The sequence below is a fragment of the Lucilia sericata genome, unplaced genomic scaffold, assembly GCF_015586225.1.
Source record: "Lucilia sericata isolate MDLA Ls3-8-SP2 unplaced genomic scaffold, ASM1558622v1 Contig002253F_arrow, whole genome shotgun sequence".
Classification (NCBI taxonomy): Eukaryota; Metazoa; Arthropoda; class Insecta; order Diptera; family Calliphoridae; genus Lucilia; species Lucilia sericata.
The window spans coordinates 1-18,957 of NW_023996077.1; the positions used below are offsets into that span (position 1 = coordinate 1).

The 18,957-nt window shown below is 31.7% G+C and overlaps 2 protein-coding genes across 2 annotated transcripts in view; both read right to left on the reverse strand.

Annotated features, from left to right (window-relative positions):
- Positions 1–5,898: 5,898 nt before the first annotated feature.
- Positions 5,899–6,765, reverse strand: LOC119613703 (UPF0587 protein CG4646). Its single transcript, XM_037969736.1, has 2 exons — positions 6,433–6,765; positions 5,899–6,368 (listed from the first exon to the last, which is right to left on the reverse strand). Exons 1-2 carry the CDS (start codon positions 6,683–6,685, stop codon positions 6,130–6,132), a joined length of 492 nt encoding a protein of 163 aa, XP_037825664.1. The 5' UTR covers positions 6,686–6,765; the 3' UTR covers positions 5,899–6,129.
- A 4,953-nt stretch (positions 6,766–11,718) lies between these two features.
- LOC119613702 (sialin) overlaps positions 11,719–18,957 on the reverse strand; it is a 37,039-nt gene continuing 29,800 nt past the window's right edge. The window contains exons 3-8 of the mRNA XM_037969735.1: positions 16,537–16,679; positions 13,231–13,467; positions 12,860–13,165; positions 12,518–12,797; positions 12,210–12,451; positions 11,719–12,142 (exon numbers count right to left, since the gene is read on the reverse strand). Coding sequence (XP_037825663.1) covers positions 11,984–12,142; positions 12,210–12,451; positions 12,518–12,797; positions 12,860–13,165; positions 13,231–13,467; positions 16,537–16,679 — 1,367 coding nt within the window. The 3' untranslated portion in view covers positions 11,719–11,983. The remainder of the gene's footprint in view (positions 12,143–12,209; positions 12,452–12,517; positions 12,798–12,859; positions 13,166–13,230; positions 13,468–16,536; positions 16,680–18,957) is intronic.

Sequence of the window (18,957 nt, forward strand, 5' to 3'; positions counted from 1 at the left end):
CAATTTGAATGCCTTTGTTCATCATGCGGAGAATTTACTCTGTAACGATATTCGATCTCAAATGATTTTAAATTTCTACATTAAAAACATTTCATTTTCATGTAGTTTTCTTTCAGAAAGCATATTCGATAAATTCCACCGCAATTAGTCCAAATATCTATCTATCTATCTATCTATCTATCTATCTATCTATCTATCTATCTATCTATCTATCTATCTATCTATCTATCTATCTATCTATCTATCTATCTATCTATCTATCTATCTATCTATCTATCTATCTATCTATCTATCTATCTATCTATCTATCTATCTATCTATCTATCTATCTATCTATCTATCTATCTATCTATCTATCTATCTATCTATCTATCTATCTATCTATCTATCTATCTATCTATCTATCTATCTATCTATCTATCTATCTATCTATCTATCTATCTATCTATCTATCTATCTATCTATCTATCTATCTATCTATCTATCTATCTATCTATCTATCTATCTATCTATCTATCTATCTATCTATCTATCTATCTATCTATCTATCTATCTATCTATCTATATTGTCTTACAGATATTCCGCAACCGCAAATCAAATGGTAAACCGATATTGCCCATTACTTCTAGTATTATGCGTTTGTGCTGATGTTTGCAACCCCCAAAAATATTGGTCCTTCACCTACCTTTAAGTATACCAATCGACTCAGAATCACTTTCTGCCCTAGCCATTGCGTCTGCCAGTATGCCGGAGGCATCGGTCAGAAAAATTTCATTCCTTCTTAGCCTTTTTAATTCTTGGTTTTTTAAATCCTGGATTATTTATCATTGAGTCTGATGATGCTGGTGGGAACACAACCATTCTTTTTAAACATTGTATAAAGCCAATACGAATAGAGATATACTTAAGATAATAACAACAATTTAAAATAAAGATACAAGTAAACAAATTTATTGAGTCTTTTATTCAGTTCAAGATCTGAAACAATTCCACTCCAGTTTTAGATCAATTCTCTTCAATTCTGTATAAAGCCAATACGAATAGAGATATACTTAAGATAATAACAACAATTTAAAATAAAGATACAAGTAAACAAATTTATTGAGTCTTTTATTCAGTTCAAGATCTGAAACAATTCCACTCCAGTTTTAGATCAATTCTCTTCAGTTCTAGTTCAGTTTTACTATACTACTACTATAGGCAAGACAAAACCCCTTCAATGAAGTTGAAACTTCAGAAAATTATGAAATTAACTTTCGTAGGAAAATTGTTTAGAATTTTTTTCTGATATTTTGATGAAATATTTATCTCAGATCCAATATGAGGTCATTCTCAGATTCAGCTTAAGTACTAATCTTGAATGTAAAATTTTTGCAGCTCTAGGCCTCAAGACCCCGATATAATACCAAAAATTGTTAAAAATAAAAAATTTTCGGGAATTTTGCTGAAATATTGGTCCCAGGTCCATTCTGAGTCCATTTTTGGATTCAGCATGGGATTTTACCAGAAAGGTGAGTTTCCAGCCAGATTCGGCCAGTAGTTCGCGAGTTTGAAGCAAAGCAAAAAAAAATCAGAAATTTTGATCAATGTTGGACCTAGGACCCATACTACAACAAAATTTCAAATTTATTTTTTTGTTTGCTTCAAACTCGAAAACTACTGGGCGAATCTGGCTGGAAACTCACCTTTCTGGTAAAATCGCATGCTGAATCCAAAAATGGACTCAGAATGGAAATAGGTCCATTGCTTCATCAAAATTCCCGAAATTTTTTTGTTTTGAACAATTTGTACTATAATTTCGGGATCTTAAGGACGAGGGCAACTGAAATGTGTCATTTAAGACTAAAATCTATGCTAAATCCGAAAATGGTTTCAGAATTGATCTAGGTCCAATATTTCATAAAAATTTCAGCACAAAAGTTTTGAACCAAATATCACACGAAATATCATTTCCCATCATGATTTTGCCAATATGTGTGGTTCTTGTCTTGGCTAGACAATTTTTTCAATAGTCAAGACAAAACCATCTAAATGTAGAGGAAATTATGCAAAATTTTGGGATATCATACAAATTTGTAGTGAAATCGGTCTGAAATTTTGTTAGGAAATTTTGATGTAATATTGGTCTCAGGTCCACTATGAGTTCATTAGCGGATTTAGCTGAAGCACTAATCTTGAATGTCAAATTTTTGCAGCTCTATTCCTCAAGACCCCGATATAACACCACAAATTGCTTAAAATAAAAAATTTTCGGGAATTTTGATGAAATATTGGTTCCAGGTCCATTCTGAGTTAATTTTTGGATTTTACCAGAAAGGTGAGTTTCCAGCCAGATTTGGCCAGTAGTTTACGAGTTTGAAGCAATAATTAAAAAAATATCTGAAATTTTGATGACTGTTGGACCTAGGACCCATAATACCACAAAATTTAAAATTTATTTTTTTGTTTGCTTTAAACTCGAAAACTACTGGCCGAATCTGGCTGGAAACTCACCTTTGTGGTAAAATCGCATGCTGAATCCAAAAATGGACTCAGAATGGACCTAGGTCCATTGCTTCATCAAAATTCCCGATATTTTTTTATTTTGAGCAATTTATACCATTATTTCGGGATCGTAAGGACGAGGGAAACTGAAATTTGTCATTTAAGACTAACTAGGTCCAATATTTCAAAAAAATTTCGGAATAAAAATTTTGAACCAAATATCCCACCAAATTTCATTTTACATCAAGATTTTTGTAATACGTGTGGTTCTTGTCTTGGCTAACAAAAAATATCATTAGTCAAGACAAAAACCCCAAATGTAGAGAAAATTTTGTAAAATATTGAGAAAACATAAAATTTTGCAGTAAAATCGGACTAAAATATAGTTCGGAAATTTTTAATGAAACATTGATCTCAGGTCCACTATGAGTTCATTTTCCGATTCAGCTTATGTACTAATCTCGAATGTGAAATTTTTACAGCTCTAGGCCTCAAGACCCCGATATAAAACTACAAATTGCTTAAAATAAAAAAATTTCGGGAATTTTAATGAAATATTGGTCCCAGGTCCATTCTGAGTTCATTTTTGGATTCAGCATGGGATTTCACCAGAAAGGTGAGTTTCCAACCAGATTCGGCCAGTAGTTTACGAGTTTGAAGCAATAATTAAAAAAAAATTATGAAATTTTGATGTATGTTGGACCTAGGACCCATACTACAAAAAATTCAAATTTATTTTTTTGTTTGCTTTAAACTCGAAAACTACTGGCCGAATCTGGCTGGAAACTCACCTTTCTGGTAAAATCGCATGCTGAATCCAAAAATGGACTCAGAATGGACCTAGGTCCATTGCTTCATCAAAATTCCCGATATTTTTTTATTTTGAACAATTTGTACTATAATTTCGGGATCTTAAGGACGAGGGAAACTGAAATTTTTCATTTAAGACTAAAATCTTTGCTGAATCCGAAAATGGTTTCAAAATTGATCTAGGTCCAAAATTTCGGAAAAATTTCAGCACATAAATTTTGAACCAAATATCCTACGAAATTTCATTTTCCATCAAGATTTTTGAAATATGGGAGGTTCTTGTCTTGGCTAACAAAAATTCATTAAAATCGGGCTAAAATTTAGTTCGGAAATTTTTAATGAAATATTGGTCTCAGATCCACTATGAGTTCATTTTCGGATTCTGCTTAAATACTTATCTTTAATATCAAATTCTTGGAACTCTAGGCCTCAAGATCCCGATATAATACCACAAATTGCTTAAAATAAAAAAATTTCGGGAATTTTGATGAAATATTGGTCCCAGGTCCATTCTGAGTTCATTTTTGGATTCAGCATGGGATTTTACCAGAAAGGTGAGTTTCCAGCCAGATTTGGCCAATAGTTTACGAGTTTGAAGCAATAATTAAAAAAATATCTGAAATTTTTGGTGATTGTTGGACCTAGGACCCATACTACAAAAATTTCAAATTTATTTTTTTGTTTGCTTTAAACTCGAAAACTACTGGCCGAATCTGGCTGGAAACTCACCTTTCTGGTAAAATCACATGCTGAATCCGAAAATGGACTCAAAATGGACCTAGGTCCATTGCTTCATCAAAATTCCCGAAATTTTTTTATTTTGAACAATTTGTACTATAATTCTGGGATCTTAAGGACGAGGGCAACTGAAATTTGTCATTTAAGACTAAAATCTATGCTGAATCCGAAAATGGTTTCAAAATTGAACTAGGTCCAATATTTCAGAAAAATTTCAGCACACAAATTTTGAACCAAATATCCCACCAAATTTCATTTTACATCAAGATTTTTGTAATATGTGAGGTTCTTGTCTTGGCTAACAAAAAATATCATTAGTCAAGACAAAAACCCAAAATGTAGGAAAATTTTGTAAAATATTGAGAAAACATAAAATTTTTTAGTAAAATCGGACTAAAATATATTTCGGAAATTTTTAATGAAACATTGGTCTCAGGTCCACTATGAGTTCATTTTCCGATTCAGCTAATGTACTATTCTCGAATGTCAAATTTTTGCAGCTCTATTGATCAAGACCCCGATATGGTACCACAAATTACTTAAAATAAAAAATTTTCGGGAATTTTGATGAAATATTGGTCCCAGGTCCATTCTGAGTTCATTTTTGGATTCAGCATGGGATTTTACCAGAAAGGTGAGTTTCCAGCCAGATTTGGCCAGTAGTTTACGAGTTTGAAGCAATAATTAAAAAAATATCTGAAATTTTGATCAGTGTTGGACTTAGGACCCATACTACAACAAAATTTCAAATTTATTTTTTTGTTTGTTTTAAACTCGAAAACTACTGGCCGAATCTGGCTGGAAACTCACCTTTCTGGTAAAATCGCATGCTGAATCTAAAAATGGACTCAGAATGGACCTAGGTCCATTGCTTCATCAAAATTCCCGATATTTTTTTATTTTGAACAATTTGTACTATAATTTCGGGATCTTAAGGACGAGGGCAACTGAAATTTGTTATTTAAGACTAAAATCTATGCTGAATTCGAAAATGGTTTCAGAATTGAACTAGGTCCAATATTTCAAAAAAATTTCGGATTAAAAATTTTGAACCAAATATCCCACCAAATTTCATTTTACATCAAGATTTTTGTAATATGTGAGGTTCTTGTCTTGGCTAGCATTTTTTTTTTTTTCAATAGTTAAGACAAGAACCCCCCCAGTGTGGGGCAGAAGTGACCTTTTTGGTATCAAATAAAGCTTAGAATCCTGTAAAAACATTCCTAGATTTCCAAGAATTAAACTCTTTTATTTAATAAAATCATTTTATAATTTTCTTTATTCGATATTTAAACTTAATACTAATACATTTGTAATTAATATTAACAATATTTATAGTATATTTAATTACTTAAATAAAATCCTGTTAACAAACATTTACATAGAATTTATAAATTGTTATGAATAAGGACTTTAAATTATAATATTTTATGAAAGTTTTTATATTAAAGATAAATTAAATTAATTAAATTAAGTTATCAACTAATTATACCCTACACTACAGTGGGGAGGGTATTATGTGCTGATGTTTGTAACACTAAAAAATGTTGGTCCCACACCCATCTTAAAGTGTAACAATCGGCTCAGATATGTTCGTCTGTATGTAGATAATATGATGATGCATAAATGCCTTTTAAGTTCCAAGGACAAATGCTATTGAAAATTTTATTAAAAATGTTACATATACTTCATTGGATCCAGTTGAAAATGGTTGAAATCTGTCCATTATTTCCCTTAGGCCCCCAACGTAAATGAGCCCCATTTAACCTTAGCGCTCATACAAATCCATTTGCCAAGTTCTATGGCTTTTTTCTGTAATTTAGTTTCTTGTCAATAAATTAATTAAATATGTTGGAACCAAGAAAAAAATTCAACATAAATGCTTTACTATTGAAAATAAATATCATTTAATATTCGTATTTGTTGTAGGGTATCATAAGGTCGGATACGACCGACTATAGTTTCTTACATGTTTTATTCAAATTTATATTAACTGTAATTAGGGATCTTTCTCAAAACAAAATATCAATAATGTAAATTATACATTTTCAAAATGCAATATAAACATAGGGCAGTCACGTCATTTAAACAACATTTCACTTCTTCAACTTAATAAATTTCGATGCAAATTCATAAACACCTACAGAATTGTTATTCTTCTCATCGAAATCTACCCAATCATCTTCGGATAAATCAACCTCTTCAAAGGTCTGACCATTATCCACCGCACGCACAATCCAACCAACACGAGGTGAAAATTCTACAGGTTCAGCACCGCGGCAATCGAAAACAACAATGGTCTTAAATTTACCACTATCTTCCTGGGTGTAAACAGCTAAAGTATAAAAGGTTTCATTATTTTTATTACTGTCCAACATTACTCGCATATAAAAACCTACCATTCGATTTCTCTACCACATCTATGGAATTCTCCCGGCTGCACATTTTACATTTCATATAGAAATTAAAGCCATTTGGATTACGTGAATCCTGTTGTGTGCGCTCAGATTCTGTAATATCATGCCATTTGTCAGAAGTTTCGCCGCAGTTTGTGCAGGTGATTTTTATGAAGAACGCATAGTCGGGATGACAGGTTTTCAATTCTTCGATATTTTCCAAATTTGCGGAAATTTGTAAAGCTACACGTACCATTTTTGCTGAATTCTATCGATACTTTTAACTTTGTTGAAGTTTTCTGGCAAATTCTTTTCTCTTTTGCTTTTTCTATTTTTCTTGATTTTGTTGTGTTCACGTTATTCGCCGACAAGCAGCATTGTACTATTAGGTGTGCAAAACATGTAGCAACTCTGGGTAAATGTATAAAAGAAATACTTTGTTATACAACCGTTATATTTGAAATTTATAGTGAGCACAATAAACAAACACATCATATGTGAGTCTTTGTCGATTTTTCTAGATTATAGATCAGACTATAGAATAATGTATAGGCTGGACTATAGACTACTGACTAGACTATATTGTAGACTAGATCACCCTATTGACTAGACTATAGACTAGACTATGGACTTGACTATAGCCTAGACTATAAACTAGACTATAAAAGAAACTTTAGATTAGACTGTCGAATAGACTATAGACTAGACTATAAACTAGACTATAGACTAGACTATAGACTAGACTATAAACTAGACAATAGACTAGACTATAGACTAGACTATAGACTAGACTATTGACTAGACTATAGACTAGACTATAGACTAGACTATAGACTAGACTATAGACTAGACTATAGACAGACTATAGACTAGAATATAGACTAGACTATAGACTAGACTATAGACTAGACTATAGACTAGACTATAGACTAGACTATAGACTAGACTATAGACTAGACTAGACTATAGACTAGACTATAGACTAGACTAGACTATAGACTAGACTATAGACTAGACTATAGACTAGACTATAGACTAGACTATAGACTAGACTATAGACTAGACTATAGACTAGACTATAGACTAGACTATAGACTAGACTATAGACAAGACTATAGGACAAAAATACAAACTTGACTACACAATATATATATTTATTAGATTATAGACTAGACTATAGCCTAGACTATAGACAAGACTATAGATTAGACTATAGACTAGACTATAGAATAAACTTTGGGCTAGACTATAGACTGAATTATAGACTAGACTATAAACTAGACTATTGACTATACTATAGACTAGACTATGGACTAGACTATAGACTATGGACTAGACTATAGTATAGGCTAGAGTATAAATAGAATAGACTAGAGTATACACTAGACTCTAGACTAGAGTATACACTAGACTCTATACTAGACTATAGACAAGACTACAGATTAGACTATAGACTAAACTATAGACTAAACTTTAAGCTAGACTGTAGACTATACTATAGACTAGACTATAAACTAGACTATAGACTAGACTATAGACTAAGCTATAGACTAGACTAGACTATAGACTAGAATATAGACTAGACTATAGACTAGACTATAGACGAAACTTTAAGCTAGACAGTAGACTGGACTATAAACTAGACTATAAACTAGACTATAGCCTAGACTATAGACTAGACTATAGACTAGACTATAGACTAGACTATAGACTAGACTATAGACTAGACTATAGACTAGACTATAGACTAGACTATAGACTAGACTATAGACTAGACTATAGACTAGACTATAGACTAGACTATAGACTAGACTATAGACTAGACTATAGACTAGACTATAGACTAGACCATAGACTAGACTATAGACTAGACTATAGACTAGACTATAGACTAGACTATAGACTAGACTATAGACTAGACAATAGACTAGACTATAGACTAGACTATAGACTAGACTATAGACTATAAACTATAGACAAGACCATAAACTAGAATATAGACAAGACTATAGACTAGACTATAGACTAGACTATAGATTAGACTATAGACTAGACTATAGACTAGACTATAGACTAGACTATAGACTAGAGACTAGACTATAGACTAGACTATAGACTAGACTATAGACTAGACTATAGACTAGACTATAGACTAGACTATAGACTAGACTATAGACTAGACTAGACTAGACTAGACTATAGACTAGACTATAGACTAGACAATAGACTAGACTATAGACTAGACTATAGACTAGACAATAGACTAGACTATAGACTGGACTATAGACTAGACTATAGACTAGACAATAGACTAGACTATAGACTAGACTATAGACTAGACTATAGACTAGACTATAGACTAGACTAGACTCGACCATAGACTAGACCACAGACTGGGCTATAGGACAAGAATATAAACTTGGCTATACTATATACTAGAATATATATTAGATTATAGACTATATATTAGACTATAGACTAGACTATAGACTAGACTATAGACTAGACTATAGATTAGACTATAGACTAGACTGTAGACTAGACTATAGACAAGACTATAGACTAGACTATAGCTTATACTAAAGACTGGACTACAGATTATGCTATAGATTAAATTATAGGCTAGACTATAGATTTGACTATAGACTAGATTATAGACTAGACTATAGACTAGACTATAGATTAAACTATGGACTCGACTATAGACTAGATTATTGAATAAGCTATAGTCTAGACTATAGACTAGACTGTAGACTAGACTATAGATTATAATATAGACAATAGATTAGACTATAGACTAGGCTATAGACTGGACTATAGACTAGACTAAAGTCTAGACCATAGACTAACCTATAGACTACCAAGTAACCAACTAACGAAGTAACTAACTAACTAACTAACTAACTAACTACTAACTAACTAACTAACTAACTAACTAACTAACTAACTAACTAACTAACTAACTAACTAACTAACTAACTAACTAACTAACTAACTAACTAACTAACTAACTAACTAACTAACTACTAACTAACTAACTAACTACTAACTAACTAACTACTAACTAACTAACTAACTAACTACTAACTAACTAACTAACTAACTAACTAACTAACTAACTAACTAACTAACTAACTAACTAACTACTACTAACTACTAACTAACTAACTAACTAACTAACTAACTAACTAACTAACTAACTAACTAACTAACTAACTAACTAACTAACTAACTAACTACTAACTAACTAACTAACTAACTAACTAACTAACTAACTAACTAACTACTAACTAACTAACTAACTAACTAACTAACTAACTAACTAACTAACTAACTAACTAACTAACTAACTAACTACTAACTAACTAACTAACTAACTAACTAACTAACTAACTAACTAACTAACTACTAACTAACTAACTACTAACTAACTAACTAACTAACTAACTAACTAACTAACTAACTAACTAACTAACTAACTAACTAACTAACTAACTAACTAACTACTAACTAACTAACTAACTAACTAACTAACTAACTAACTAACTAACTAACTAACTAACTAACTAACTAACTAACTAACTAACTAACTAACTAACTAACTAACTAACTAACTAACTAACTAACTAACTAACTAACTAACTAACTAACTAACTAACTAACTAACTAACTAACTAACTAACTAACTAACTAACTAACTAACTAACTAACTAACTAACTAACTAACTAACTAACTAACTAACTAACTAACTAACTAACTAACTAACTAACTAACTAACTAACTAACTAACTACTAACTAACTAACTAACTAACTAACTAACTAACTAACTAACTAACTAACTAACTAACTAACTAACTAACTAACTAACTAACTAACTAACTACTAACTAACTAACTAACTAACTAACTAACTACTAACTAACTACTAACTAACTAACTAACTAACTAACTAACTAACTAACTAACTAACTAACTAACTAACTAACTAACTAACTAACTAACTAACTAACTAACTAACTAACTAACTAACTAACTAACTAACTAACTAACTAACTAACTAACTAACTAACTAACTAACTAACTAACTAACTAACTAACTAACTAACTAACTAACTAACTAACTAACTAACTAACTAACTAACTAACTAACTAAACTAACTAACTAACTAACTAACTAACTAACTAACTAACTAACTAACTAACTAACTAACTAACTAACTAACTAACTAACTACTAACTAACTAACTAACTAACTAACTACTAACTAACTAACTAACTAACTAACTAACTAACTAACTAACTAACTAACTAACTAACTAACTAACTAACTAACTAACTAACTAACTAACTAACGAACTAACTAACTAACTAACTAACTAACTACTAACTAACTAACTAACTAACTAACTAACTAACTAACTAACTAACTAACTAACTAACTAACTAACTAACTAACTAACTAACTAACTAACTAACTAACTAACTAACTAACTAACTAACTAACTAACTAACTAACTAACTAACTAACTAACTAACTAACTAACTAACTAACTAACTAACTAACCTAACTAACTAACTAACTAACTAACTAACTAACTAACTAACTAACTAACTAACTAACTAACTAACTAACTAACTAACTAACTAACTAACTAACTAACTAACTAACTAGCTAACTAACTAACAAACTAACTAATAGACTACTTTAGTCCAACAAAACATTGGGGTTGTAATCTGTAACAACAAAAATTGAGTCATTTTAAATAAAAGCAATCTGCAGACCAAGTCAAATTTATTATTTCGTCAACAAATATTTAATCAAAAAAAATCAATTAAATTTACCAGGAATTATTCATGAGTTTACACTTATAATAAAGAGAAATCGGTACTTCTTAAAAATTCACTTATATTCCCAATTAATTAACACTTTTACGAATAAAATCTGTCGTTAAACTTAAAAAACAAGACAAATGTTAATATTAAACAGAATTTATTATTTGTTTAATGATTTATTTACTATAACGTATTTATGGATTTCATTTTATCAAATATTTTTTTTTTAAATACTACAAACAAATTACATTTATTTAACCTAAAAATATTGACTAAATAGCAAAAATTAACACTTAAAAAATAAATTAAAAGTTTAGGCAAAATTAGTTTAACTTAAAACAGAGAGAATTTAACAGGGAAAGGTATTAGTTAGAACAAAACAGCACCATAAGTATTGTGACTTTATGGTGTATAACTTATGGAGGAGTAAGCTTTCAAATAAGATAACTTACAAAAAGTTTACAAAATAGATATATTTTTTAAAAAATGTTTGGATATAATGTCTATGCACAGCACTTAAATTTTATAGAAAATACTCTAAATTATAATGAAACAAGTTGTGTTTAGTAGAGAACAAAATTTCGAGTTTTGTGGGCTTTCCTTTTCAATAGAAAGGAATTTCTATAAAACGTTAGCAAAGTTTCCCCTCTAGGTTTTACTCTATGAAGTTTTCTTTTAAAACACAAACAAATTACTTTTGTCAAATACTTTAGTTTCGTTTCACAGTTTTGTATTAACAATTTCCTCCTTGGAAGCAGTATTATCAAGTTCATTCCATTTCTGGATTTTACCCGAACCAAATATCCAGTAAATAAAGGCGGGTATTATGTAGGCAGCAGCTCCAATGATGAAAACATAATGCCACTGTTCAATGGTGTTCTGTAAGGGTAAAAAATGAGATTTATTTAAACAAATCAAAGGGAAACAAAAAGTTTTCTATACTAACGTTTTCTTTGGTAAAAGCGGCCACTATAATAGGAGAGAAAATACCGGGTGTAGTGCCCACACAGTTAATAATACCATACAAAGTACCGGCATAATTGGGTGCCAAATCCTGGGAGTTTTGCAGATTCGAAGCAGTGGCGGCACCATTGAAACCCAAAGAAACAGTCATAATAGCCACACAAACATAAGGATCTTTACCAAAATAGGCCAAGATAATCAACAAAATACCGGGTATAACATGGGCTGAAATTTGAAAGCAAATATTAGTTTCAATTAAGAACAATAACGTTAATTAGATTCCAAACTTACAGGGAAGACAAAAAACCTTTCTCATTTTTGTAACGGACAACCAATCTTTGCGTCTTATTAAATCGGCGACGGCACCAAAACCAAAGGCACACAACAAACGAGCCAAATGTGGTAAAGAGGACAGGAAACCGGCAGAAGCTAAATTGAAACCCAACACTTCGCTTAAGAATTTGGGAGTAGCTGTAATCAGGAAGAATAGACCCCACATGCTGCCATAATGCAACAACATTAGAGACCAGAAAGGCAAGGACAAAACCAAAGCTTTGTATGGAGGCCAGCGCTAAAATTTACCAAAAATAATTTAAATATTTTAATTAAATATTTCATAATCAAAAAAAGTACCTTCTTAGTGGATACAGTATCACCCAAACTCTTTTCAATATGCTCCCTTTCCTTAATGCTAATAGTTCTATGGGCCGCTGGACTTTCAGCGACAAACATAAACCAGGCGCCGCATACAATCACTACAAAAATGCCCACCATATAGAAGGCCCAATCCCAGCCCATATTTTCAATAATCACACCACTAATAGGCCAAGTTATCACAGTACCAAAAGTGCCACCCATTAAAGAGGCCACAAATTTACCCTTCTCATCGGGAGGAGACCATCTAGATATCAAACTGTGACAGCAGGGATAGACAACACCCTAGAAACAAGATTTAAATAAAAAATAGCATCATATAAATTTTAAACTATTTTTGTTTTACTCACCGTCAAGAAACCTATGGCAAATCTTATAACCCACACAGCCCATTTATCCCAAGAGGCTGCCAAAGGTGTTAGAGCTGTTAAAACGCCAGCCGCTAGACAACTGTAACCAGCTACCGGTTTACCGCCTAAATTTTCAGCCAACATACCAGCTGGCAGCGAAGTGATCATATAACCATAGAAATAGGCACCCAACAACATAGCCTGATCACTTTGAGTCCAATTATAGCGGGGACCATACTGCAAAGGATTAAGAAAGGTATTAAAAAAACGGATTTAAAGTTAAAGAGATGTTAGATATGAGAAAATGATTACGTACACAAGGGCGCTTCGTGTAAAACATTTTACAAATGAGTCCAGAATATCGACTTCACTATACAATAGGTCAGACTTCAGTCCAGTTCTAGTTGAGTTCTTGTTCAGTTTCAATTCAGTTCCACTTCAGTTTTATTTGGGTTCCAGTTTAATGCTAGAACGGATCTTCAGTTCTAGTTAGTTCTAGTTCAGTTCTAGTTTAGTTTTAGTTCAGTTCTTGTTCAGTTCTAGTTCAGTTCTAGTTCAGTTCTAGTTCAGTTCTAGTTCAGTTCTAGTTCAGTTCTAGTTCAGTTCTAGTTCTGTTCTAGTTCTGTTCTAGTTCTGTTCTAGTTCTGTTCTAGTTCTGTTCTAGTTCTGTTCTAGTTCTGTTATAGTTCTGTTCTAGTTCTAGTTCTGTTCTAGTTCTGTTCTAGTTCTGTTCTATGTTCTAGTTCTGTTCTAGTTCTGTTCTAGTTCTGTTCTAGTTCTGTTCTAGTTCTGTTCTAGTTCTGTTCTAGTTCTGTTCTAGTTCTGTTCTAGTTCTGTTCTAGTTCTGTTCTAGTTCTGTTCTAGTTCTGTTCTAGTTCTGTTCTAGTTCTGTTCTAGTTCTGTTCTAGTTCTGTTCTAGTTCTGTTCTAGTTCTGTTCTAGTTCTGTTCTAGTTCTGTTCTAGTTCTGTTCTAGTTCTGTTCTAGTTCTGTTCTAGTTCTGTTCTAGTTCTGTTCTAGTTCTGTTCTAGTTCTGTTCTAGTTCTGTTCTAGTTCTGTTCTAGTTCTGTTCTAGTTCTGTTCTAGTTCTGTTTTAGTTCTGTTCTAGTTCTGTTCTAGTTCTGTTCTAGTTCTGTTCTAGTTCTGTTCTGTTCTAGTTCTGTTCTAGTTCTGTTCTAGTTCTGTTCTAGTTCTGTTCTAATTCTGTTCTAGTTCTGTTCTAGTTCTGTTCAAGTTCAGTTCTAGTTCTGTTCTAGTTCTGTTCTAGTGCTGTTCTAGTTCTAGTTCTGTTCTAGTTCTGTTCTAGTTCTGTTCTAGTTCTGTTCTAGTTCTGTTCTAGTTCTGTTCTAGTTCTGTTCTAGTTCTGTTCTAGTTCTGTTCTAATTCTGTTCTAGTTCTGTTCTAGTTCTATTCTAGTTCTATTCTAGTTCTGTTCTAGTTCTGTTCTAGTTCTGTTCTAGTTCTGTTCTAGTTCTGTTCTAGTTCTGTTCTAGTTCTGTTCTAGTTCTATTCTAGTTCTGTCCTAGTTCTGTTCTAGTTCTGTTCTAGTTCTGTTCTAGTTCTGTTCTAGTTCTGTTCTAGTTCTGTTCTAGTTCTGTTCTAGTTCTGTTCTAGTTCTGTTCTAGTTCTGATCTAGTTCTGTTCTAGTTCTGTTCTAGTTCTGTTATAGTTCTGTTCTAGTTTTGCTCTAGTTCTGTTCTAGTTCTGTTCTAGTTCTGTTCTACTGTTCTAGTTCTGTTCTAGTTCTGTTCTAGTTCTGTTCTAGTTCTGTTCTAGTTCTGTTCTAGTTCTGTTCTAGTTCTGTTCTAGTTCTGTTCTAGTTCTAGTTCTGTTCTAGTTCTGTTAGTGCAGTTCTAGTTCAGTTCTAGTTCAGTTCTAGTTAAGTTCTAGTTCAGTTCTAGTTAAGTTCTAGTTCAGTTCTTGTTCAGTTTTAGTTCAGTTCTAGTTCAGTTCTAGTTCAGTTCTAGTTCAGTTCTAGTTCAGTTCTAGTTCAGTTCTAGTTCAGTTCTAGTTCAGTTCTAGTTCAGTTCTAGTTCAGTTCTAGTTCAGTTCTAGTTCAGTTCTAGTTCAGTTCTAGTTCAGTTCTAGTTCAGTTCTAGTTCAGTTCTAGTTCAGTTCTAGTTCAGTTCTAGTTCAGTTCTAGTTCAGTTCTAGTTCAGTTCTAGTTCAGTTCTAGTTCAGTTCTAGTTCTGTTCTATGTTCTAGTTCTGTTCTAGTTCTGTTCTAGTTCTGTTCTAGTTCTGTTCTAGTTCTGTTCTAGTTCTGTTCTAGTTCTGTTCTAGTTCTGTTCTAGTTCTGTTCTAGTTCTGTTCTAGTTCTGTTCTAGTTCTGTTCTAGTTCTGTTCTAGTTCTGTTCTAGTTCTGTTCTAGTTCTGTTATAGTTCTGTTCTAGTTTTGCTCTAGTTCTGTTCTAGTTCTGTTCTAGTTCTGTTCTAGTTCAGTTCTAGTTCTGTTCTAGTTCTGTTCTAGTTCTGTTCTAGTTCTGTTCTAGTTCTGTTCTAGTTCTGTTCTAGTTCTGTTCTAGTTCTGTTCTAGTTCTGTTCTAGTTCTGTTCTAGTTCTGTTCTGGTTCTAGTTCTGTTCTAGTTCTGTTAGTGCAGTTCTAGTTCAGTTCTAGTTCAGTTCTAGTTCAGTTCTAGTTAAGTTCTAGTTCAGTTCTAGTTAAGTTCTAGTTCAGTTCTTGTTCAGTTCTAGTTAGTTCTAGTTCAGTTCTAGTTCAGTTCTAGTTCAGTTCTAGTTCAGTTCTAGTTCAGTTCTAGTTCAGTTCTAGTTCAGTTCTAGTTCTGTTCTAGTTCTGTTCTAGTTCAGTTCTAGTTCAGTTCTAGTTCTGTTCTAGTTCTGTTCTACTTCTGTTCTAGTTCTGTTCCAGTTCAGTTCTAGTTATGTTATTGTTGTTTTCTAGTGCTGTTCATAAAACATCGATTATATATAATATTTAATTTGAAAAAATAGTCCAGTCATTGCTCTTACGCCATACGACATGTTAAAATTCTCATTTAAATGTTCTACAAAGTATTATTATGTACTTTTTATATTAACAATTAATGTTAAACAAATTGTTTTTTTCCTCCCAAAATGACAAAAAAAAAAAAATACATTTTAGACCATTAAAAGAAAAATAACGGGTAATAAAATAAAAATCTTATCAAATAATTAATTTATAATGGGGGAAGAGGTACGTGTTAGTAGTCTAAACAAACATTTAGTAGTATTTTTTATGAACAAAATGATAAAGAAATGCAAATGAAATACTAAATAATATTTCACGCCAATTGATAACGAGAAACAGGAACAAATTTATTTACTTACATCTGGTAATATTTCTGTGGAATTAGCATCGGTATTCTCGACCATGGCAATAATATTTATAGACAAATTAACGCGCATCATGTAGCTCATCAGGCAGGCCATGAATAACATGACAGCTACATTGAAACGTTTCGGTATGTTGACTGGAAATATGAAAAAAAAGGAATAGAAAATTATTAAGAAAAAATAATAATTCGAAATTTTGAAAACGCTATAAAATTTTGTCAATTTGTAAAATCAATATATATTTTTTTAATATACCGGATTAAAAAGTTCCCATTTAATTACATTTTCATGTTTTTTTGTAAATAACTCGGAAAGATGTTATCAATAATTTTAAATTAAAATAATCATCTGAAATTTATTTTGGAAATGATTTTTCTTTTAAAAACATGCAATATTTTAGCAAACAGTAATTCCCTTCCACTTAAATTAAAAACAAATCTTTTCGAAAATATCTTTAATATTAAATAGCTACTTCTAGTTTTATTATTATTTCTCAAACTAATTATAGTAAATTATTATGTTAACTTTAGTTTGAACATTTGTTTTGCAACTTCAATTACAAATATTAATCGCAATGACAATATTTTGATTGCCATCTAGGTGTCATATTAAACACGTTAACTTTAAGTAAAAATAATAAAATTAACTATATTTAATATAACTATAAAATTTTTACACGAGTGCTAATAAAAAATAAACAAATTCGCTACTAAAAATGTTATTAAATTAGTATTTATTTTACCAATAAAATGTTAAAGTTTATAGCGGGAATTTGTTGTTTTTGCGCTCCAATTGTAATCGAGTCCTAAGTTCCAAACAAAATATACATAACTTTCTATATTTAGTTCTAGTGGGCGGAAAGAAAATAATATACAAATTCTCTACTGGGGAATTAGAACTGAACTAGAACTGAACTAGAACTGAACTAGAACTGAACTAAAACAGAACTGGAACAGACTAGAACTGAACTAGACTGAACTAGAACTGAACTAGAACTGAACTAGAACTGAACTAGAACTGAACTAGAACTGAACTAGAACTGAACTAGAACTGAACTAGAACTGAACTAGAACTGAAACTAGAACTGAACTAGAACTGAACTAGAACTGAACTAGAACTGAACTAGAACTGAACTAGAACTGAACTAGAACTGAACTAGAACTGAACTAGAACTGAACTAGAACTGAACTAGAACTGAACTAGAACTGAACTAGAACTGAACTAGAACTGAACTAGAACTGAACTAGAACTGAACTAGAACTAGAACTAGAAACTAGAACTAGAACAAACTAGAACAGAACTAGAACAGAACTAGAACAGAACTAGAACAGAACTAGAACAGAACTAGAACAGAACTAGAACAGAACTAGAACAGAACTAGAACAGAACTAGAACAGAACTAGAACAGAACTAGAACAGAACTAGAACAGAACTAGAACAGAACTAGAACAGAACTAGAACAGAACTAGAACAGAACTAGAACAGAACTAGAACAGAACTAGAACAGAACTAGAACAGAACTAGAACAGAACTAGAACAGAACTAGAACAGAACTAGAACAAACTAGAACAGAACTAGAACAGAACTAGAACAGAACTAGAACAAAACTAGCACAGAACTAGAACAGAACTAGTACAGAACTAGAACAGAACTAGAACAGAACTAGAACAGAACTAGAACAGAACTAGAACAGAACTAGAACAGAACTAGAACAGAACTAGAACAGAACTAGAACAGAACTAGAACTGAACTAAACAGAACTAGAACAGAACTACAAACTGAACTAGAACTGAATTAGAACTGAACTAGAACTGAACTAGAACTGAACTAGAACTGAACTAGAACTGAACTAGAAACTAGAACTAGAACTGAACTAGAACTGAACTAGAACTGAACTAGAACTGAACTAGAACTGAACTAGAACTGAACTAGAACTGAACTAGAACTGAACTAGAACTGAACTAGAACTGAACTAGAACTGAACTAGAACTGAACTAGAACTGAACTAGAACTGAACTAGAACTGAACTAGAACTGAACTAGAACTGAACTAGAACTGAACTAGAACTGAACTAGAACTGAACTAGAACTGAACTAGAACTGAACTAGAACTGAACTAGAACAAAACTAGAACAGAACTAGAACAGAACTAGAACAGAACTAGAACAGAACTAGAACAGAACTAGAACAGAACTAGAACAGAACTAGAACAGAACTAGAACAGAACTAGAACAGAACTAGAACAGAACTAGAACAGAACTAAACAGAACTAGAACAGAACTAGAACAGAACTAGAACAGAACTAGAACAGAACTAGAACAGAACTAGAACAGAACTAGAACAGAACTAGAACAGAACTAGAACAGAACTAGAACAGAACTAGAACAAAACTAGCACAGAACTAGAACAGAACTAG